This window comes from Drosophila ficusphila, unplaced genomic scaffold (genome assembly GCF_018152265.1).
Source record: "Drosophila ficusphila isolate 14025-0441.05 unplaced genomic scaffold, ASM1815226v1 contig_412, whole genome shotgun sequence".
NCBI classification, from domain to species: Eukaryota; Metazoa; Arthropoda; class Insecta; order Diptera; family Drosophilidae; genus Drosophila; species Drosophila ficusphila.
Window position 1 is genome coordinate 6,617,904 of NW_025064326.1, and position 7,715 is coordinate 6,625,618.

Consider the following 7,715-nt stretch of genomic DNA (forward strand, 5'->3'; position numbering starts at 1 on the left):
ATACAAAATAAACCCGAAATCTAAGGAGGCTTTAAAGATTTTATAACCGTACTTCCCATAACGTTATTTCAGAGATTACTTCATAAATCATTAACTCAAAAACCATAATTCCTCCAAGTTCCCAGGCTACATTTTTGGGAGTCCATTCACGATGGCTATTTTACATCATAAGAAAATCCACAATACAAACGACTATGTTCCCCACAAAAATAAAGACCAAACAAAATCCGATTGTGACCACAGTATAGTAACAATTCCTGCCAAGATATTTCCAATCAAGTGAATGGCATTCCGAAATCAGGCCCAAAACCACAATATCCATGATCCCCATTCTTCAATTATCGTGTGTTACCATATTGCATAAGCCCTGAAAAATAATTCCGAACAAAGGGTGGAGACAAAAGGTTCCCAACTTTGGCCTGAACCGCTTTAAATGTCACTCTTGCTTTCATCTTTTGTCCCACCGAGAAAGAAAGAGTAAAATTATAAATGTTTATGGCCTCCGATTCCAAATTAAATACGACAAATAGACGAACAAATTCATAAGATATGCCAACTATGCAAATTTGCCACCAAATTAAAATAGTTTGCAGTCAAAGCCGGGCCAAAAAACCCACTGAAGATCGCCGGCTATCCGAGTATCTGTATCTCAAGCGACTCGTCAACAGGTTGCTGTGTGTGTTGCCAACAACAATTGTTGTTTATGGCCGTGTTGTTTTTCACTCTTTTGAGAAATGTGAAAGATGAAAGCGTAAATGCTGATTAAAGATTGTTTCTTGTATACGTACGGGTATATATAAATTTATATTGTAATTTCAGCGCCGGCAATATGCAAAGTGAAAGAGCTTCGCGTTTCGGAGTCAGTCAATCAGTCGGTCGGTTAGTCGGTCGGATATGATAACAGCGATATACGACAGCACCCGCTCTGCAGTCTTCAGTCTCCGATCCCCGATCTCCAATCTCCAATCTCCAGTCTTCAATCGCCAGTCTACAGGCCCAATCTGCAGTTTGCCGTCTAATTTCACAGTCATCAAGGCGCGGTATCAAGCCGCGTAGAAAGCGAGAGTCTCGATTACAGTTTAGTTGCGCCTGCGCAGTCATCGCGGCCCCGTGGAAAATCGCCACCAAGGTGAATTACCCCAGCCTGAAACGGAGACACCCACGCCCCCTTGGCAAATGTGTCAAGCGAAATTGGATCGGCGGCCGAAGATGAATGTATCTCGCAAAGACATAAATTAAACGGTTAAGCGATCGCCGCAGAAAGGTGCAAAAATTAGACGTATGTGGGTTTCTAAAAACTGAATTGGATTTGCTTTGAATTAAATCTTTTGCAAGAGGTTCCACTGATTGAGATTTTAATGCTTAAACTATTAACCTTGGCGGTGTATTTGCATTGGTAAAAATTAAAGAGCAAACAAATTACAAATAAATTTATTGCGTTGACACAGTTATTTTATTTCATATATAAAAGTTTTTTTTAGAACTTGACCAATCCCAACAAGGTCGTTTCAGGCATTATTAATCTATTAATACAGCTATAATCCAATAATCTAATCTAGAAAGCTGTCGCAAATATGGCAAACTAATTGGTATAACCAAGAGTCAAGTACATTTTTCAGTTACCTCTCATTTTCCCACAAATAGAAATCAAATCACTCATTCAGAAACACACTCCAGCTTATCAGTGGCACATTTATCTAAAGAAAGCTCTAAAAGGTATATATTGTTTAAGTCAACCTACGGCTTTTAAACCAAGTTGCTTTGCCCAAAAGAGTTACCATAAATATAACCTTTATCAAATAAAAAAAAGCCAAAGCTTATCAAACGGCAACACTTTCTTTTAACTTGGGTCGGCTTTATCGCATATCCGAGAGTCAGGTTCCCATGGAGTAGATTTCTACCAACGTTCGTTGGAAACACGGGTTAACAAACCTTTTAGCAAGTTTCTTGTCTACCTTTGCAGCTAAAGCTGTTTATACGACTACCACTCGACACACATTTGGCATATATACTTTCAACACATGCATTAACCGCCCGGCATGACATACTATATATATAAGGTTTATATACTGGCAAAAACGATAAGATAGGAATACGAAAAGTAGCTCTATCGAAGGCGCATTTACCTAACGACTTTTGCCGTTTTCGATTGCGTTTAATTGCATCAAAATTTATTTATAATTTGGAGCGTAAACAGGCGATTCAGGGTCACCCCGATCGGTTGGATTTCAAATATGTCAGCTCAATGGACCACACACTCTTTTCCAAGTGTCATCCAAACAACGGAGCGAAAAAGCGAGCCCCAATTTGGATTATCGTGTGATTTATTGGGCCTGGGACGCACTTTCAAAACCCAAGTCTTCAGTGTCTCTGTCCGAAGGCGACACAAAGTATTTCCATTTCAAAATGCAGTCAATGGTCAGCGGATTTCGTAACTCGAATGCAAACTGCACAGGTGGACAAGTTTAGGAGAGGCCCAACAAAAACGCACACAAAAATAACCCACCGCATTTGGGTCTCGGAAATTTGGTTCAGGTTCGTCGACGTGCTTATGTCATTTGTTGTCATTATGAAAAAATTATTATATTAATTGTGTCCCAAAAACTGGAGCGTCAACAATAGCTGGCAATTAAATTTGGGTCTATGATGTGTCAAAAAAATATAAACCAACGCGGAAAACCAAGAGCACGTGGTGTGGTCCCCTCAAAAAACACAAGCTATTGCAGCAACCTTATAATAAATGCATTTCAGACAGCTACCTAATCTGAAATAAACATAATATATGGTCCCAGATTCCAAGAAAATTCGAGTGGGCTACAAGTCAACCTTAGTTGCAAAATCGAAATGTTTTGCGGTTGGGAAATAGTAGATGATGAGCTAGTATAAATATTTACTTATAAGGAGATTTTTATTTGTATTAATATATTTTCCACGGTAGTAGGGTCTTCTAGTTAATGATCAGTAAAAAATGATAGGAAAGAGACCAGTGACCTTAGCTTAAATTAAAGCCATTTCCAAATCCCCAACTCTAATAGCTAATTGAGCCCAATAACCTGGCTTAATAAATAGGCGGCCATTACAATTATCATTTGGTAACTCTTCATTTAGACCTCACCCAAAGCTCTTACTAGACAAAGAGATAAGCAGGGGCTAACCAGAAATTAGATACAATTTCCCCCCGACCAATTTAACATACAATTTCCAGCAAGCCTCTTTTTCTTTTCCTTCAAACAACGGACAGCAAAAACTGAACCAATTTGTGCTGAGCTTTAGTTTCGTTATAATTTTGTTTGGGTTTTCTAGTTTTGGGGCATTTTTCGTTGTTTGGGTAATTTTTAGTGTAATTATTTAAACATTAAACCAGTTGAGCGGCCAGTTGTTTGCTTTGTCAGTGAAAACAAGAAAGTCATAGACATGAAAATGAATTATCATCACCCAAGCGGATGATTCGAGACCCAAAAGGGATTTTTTTTCTAGCTTTCTTCGAGATGGTTTTGATTAGTTCGGGTGAAATGAGTTCAAAGACGGAAGAATCAAATTAAATGCCATGAATCAAAGGAAACTCAACGAAAAATATAGTAAAACACAATCAACAGCTGGCTGGGAAAAAAAAAAAGAGAACCTACCGCAACAATTTTCAACCCCCTTCCATTTTGCACAGTCTGGTTTTCCGATTTTCCAGAACTGCGCATGACCCGTGACCTTGAGGAGAAGGCTTCACAGTACGTGGGCGATTTTCCAGTGGAAAACTTTCAATAACCCAATCACCTGCTGGCAGGCCATTTGTCCAAATTTCTGAGAGCCTGCTGGAAAACGTAATGGCGAGTTTGTGTGTTGACAGATTCAAGCGCCAATTTTATCGGTGAGCCCGTGAAAATGTGGAAAACTCTGGTGGAAATTGCTGCGCGCCTAATCGAGGCGCCAGAGGGCGCGGCGACCCGACGGCGCCGTCGACGTTTTCCCATCAAAATCTCCATCTCCCACGCCTCGATTTCCATGGTACCATGGGTGCCACGGGTGGCTCCCGAGGGATCCCGACGTTTCGATGTTCCGAGGGTCTGGAGCGGCATTCGACACAATCAATGATTCGCTGTGCCCGACGATGCGGTTGTCAGGAGGCGATGTAGCGCGATTTTCGCTCCAAGACCAACTGAAATCAACGTTTAAAATCGAAATCGAGGCGGCAAGTTCAAAGCCCCCAGCGCAAATGTAACCTGCGAAAATGTTTCACCGATTTTATTCGGATAAAACAGAAGCAGCCGAACAGTAAAAAAAAGACCATTAGAAGGTGCTGTGGCCCGATGGCATCTACCATCTGTAATAACTTGTTTGAGCAGACTAATTGCCGCTGCTGGCGGTTCTCGAGGTTCAACAGAGGCAAACCTTTCGATATCTCACCTTATGGCTGGGATTTTAGCTGCTAAATTAGCGGCAATTAAGGTGTTACAAGGTGATCTCTGTTTGCCCCGAAGAAAGTCTGGACGATAAATATAAACAAAGGTTACGTGTGAATTGGAAACTGAACGTATCAAATTATAATTCTAAAAGAACCAAGAACTTGTGACAGTCGATTTCAAATAATTTATTCGAGTGAATGTAGTACCTTCAAGGCTTTTTCATATTACATTTCTCAATCTCAAGCAGCTACTTTGTTAACAGTTCCTTCAACTCGGAGATACACAATTTAATTAATATTTCCAAGCAACTTCCTGTATCTGCGTGCCCTTAAGAATTGCCATGTACCTGGCTAATTGCTTATAAGAGCTAACTAATTGGCCTCGCCGATACCAAAGCTGGCTATAAACGGACTTGGCCTGGCCAAATAGAGTGGTCCGAACAAAGATCATCGCTCAGAAGGCATACAAAAATGCAGTAGAATGCAGTTAATGCTGCAGGCCAAAAGCTGCGTGAGTCACATTAAGGGCCACCTAGGAGAACGAAGATCCCCATCGCTACCCACTCACAAACGCATTTTCCAATTAACGTGGCTTATCTAAAAGCCGATAGATTACCGACCTGTATTTTGACAGTTCCCCCAGACGAATCACCAAACAATTAGCTGCGAGAAAGACTCAGACACGTTCTGTAGATTCGTAGATCGGGAGACAAAAAGCATCCCTCATCAATTACAGAAAATGAAAGGGGGGATAAAAGAAGATCTAGTTGTAATGTTACACAGAAAACAAATGGTATTTAAGACCACTTCCTTTTATAAGAAACAATATTTTAAATGGGTTATGTATTAAATACTATATTGTGAACAGTTTTGATTAGTTTACAAAATTATACTTTTTTCTTGAAACTGAGTGCTTTAAATGATATAATTTTTTCCTGTGCACTCGGAGGTACAAAAGAAAGTGAAAAATGCCTCAGACTGGGACCTTCTTCATGGGAGTCACCGTTTACACTTTCCCAAGCCAGCACGCAATCAGACAGAAGGCCGAAGTGGAGAAAAACCTCAATCAAAGCTGGCTGCATAACTTAAATGCAGAGGTCATCATCGGCCCGCTGTGTCGGATAGTGTGGGTTGTTTGTTTGGAAAGCGCTGGGACTGGGATTCCGATGGTGGCCACGGCGATGCCAATAGTCAGATGGATGGCACACGGAAACGCACATCACGGCAAATGTCCGAAAATAAAAGGCCAGAAAGAAAGAAGTTAACTGTGCCTTATTAACTGAAAATGAAAGCGTTTGCCGAAAAGACAAAGCCCCGTCCGGCGAGGCATCAGTTCAACCGGTTTTCCGGCCCAGCTAATCACAGCCCCAGTTTTCATCACTGTTACAGTTCCGCATCTGAAATCAACACCCAACTGACCTCTGACAGCCCAAAAAAATAATATAAAATAAAAGCAAATGTATTAGTAGTAACGAAGTAAAAATTTGAGGGAGATTGAGGAAAGAAAAGGAAGTCGTTATATTTCCTAAAGAATTTATGGTAACAATGCCAGTGTAAATCCTAAAGAAATTCTCATTAAAATGTCATTTTGGGTCATTATGTTATCAATAGAGAATCACCTTTTTTTTTTTGGTATTAATTAATTCATGAGACAATGTTCAATAGAACTTTTCCGTTTCTATACAGATCCGAAAGATTAATAGTTACTTTCATGACGATCGCTCAGATAAGGAGGAATAGTTTTTTATACTTTTTGCAATTATCAGTATTATTAAAAGACAATTTTTCAACATAAATATTATACTTCTACCAAGTACATTGAATTGAAAATACTAACGCAATATTTTTGAAAAATTCGCTAACTGTAACCAAATAAAAATATAAATTAAATTTGACTTTTACTCACCTCGGTTGATGGCGATGGCGCTGCTGCTGGAGCTGCGATCCGGCTGATCCCCGCCATCGTCCTGTTCCGGGGGATTCCGCTCCTGGGGCACCCGCTCCTCGCTGGCGGGGAGTTGCTCCTGGCCGGAAAAGTGCACACTGCCGTCGCGGTGGAAGTGCAACTCGAATCCGGTGGGCAGGGAAGCCTCGTAGTCCGCTGGACAGGAGTGGGCCTGCACGGCCACCTGGTGGTAGAGGCTGGCGAACTGGTGGATGAGGGCCCAGGCCTGATCCTCGGACAGGGGGGCCTTGAAGGAGTCCAGGATGTTGTGCAGCGTGACGCACTGTTCCGGCGAGGAGCAGCGATGGAAGGCTTGCAGGATGAGGGGGCGGGCTCCGCCCGACTTTTCCGGATGGAGGCCGTTCGAGGAGATGGCCAGCTGGTCCGCTGGCAGCTTCTGCTGGGCATCGCCGTTGGCGCTATCCGGCGAGGTGGAGAGGAAGCCCTCCTCCTTCGCGTCCTTGAACTTCGAGTTGGGGGTGGGCGTGGCCGTGGCCTTGACCTTGGAGGGCGGCGTGGCCGCCTGCTCCTCCGCCTGGTGCTCCGTCATTATTGTGTGTTTGTGTGGCTATCGATGGCACTCAACCCGATTCCACTGCAAATCCGGCACTGGCCAACATATAATTGATTTTTTCGCCTCTTTTGGGCTAACCTGCAAATTTCGCGGTTTGTTTTTGGTTTGTTTTCTGGGTTTGTTGGCGTTTTCCTTAAATTTTTTTTCTTCAGGTTTGTTGGTTTTGTTGTGTTTGGTAAACGATAAAGGGAATTTAATAATAACAAACACTAAGCAAGGGATTTTCGCCGCACACAATTTAATATATCGGTTTGTCAACAACTACATTTAACACAAAACACAAGGGTATAACAAAAAAACACATGATTTTCGGCTTGAGAATATTGAAAATCTGGCGTCACGTTTTTTGTGTGTGCACTTTTTGAATCGGCTTTCGCATTTGCCGTTAGCTTTGGTTGGTAATTTCACAACACTGCAAGTGGTGGAAATCGCGCACTTTGCTTGTAATATTTTTTATTTTCTATTCCTTATAATTTTAAATCTCTGTTTTTCTGCGGTAATCGCACTTCTTTCGATTTGCTTTTTCCGCTCGTAATTTAAAAACACGTCCGCTCGCCGCGACTAACAATTTATTTCTGCTTGGAAACCGCTCGCAGTTCCAATTGGAAGCCGCGCTCTCTCTTTTTTTAATACCCGTTACTCGTAGAGAAATAGGGTATACTCTGTCTGTTGATAAGTAAATAACAAGTTGACAGAAGCAGTTCCACCTGTGTTTATAGACAATATACATATTATTGATCAGGAACATCAGACAAAATTCGGTCTTAGCCCAAATTTTAGTGGTACAGCATTTTTGTTTG

General features: G+C 41.6%; 1 protein-coding gene across 1 annotated transcript in view; it reads right to left on the reverse strand.

The window, feature by feature from the left end:
* Window positions 1-7,474, reverse strand: part of LOC108098331 (protein spire) — a 37,470-nt gene extending 29,996 nt beyond the window's left edge. The window contains 1 exon segment of the mRNA XM_017201159.2: window positions 6,303-7,474. Within this exon segment, the coding sequence (XP_017056648.2) occupies window positions 6,303-6,891 (589 nt within the window). The 5' untranslated portion in view covers window positions 6,892-7,474.
* Between the last annotated feature and the right edge of the window lie 241 nt (window positions 7,475-7,715).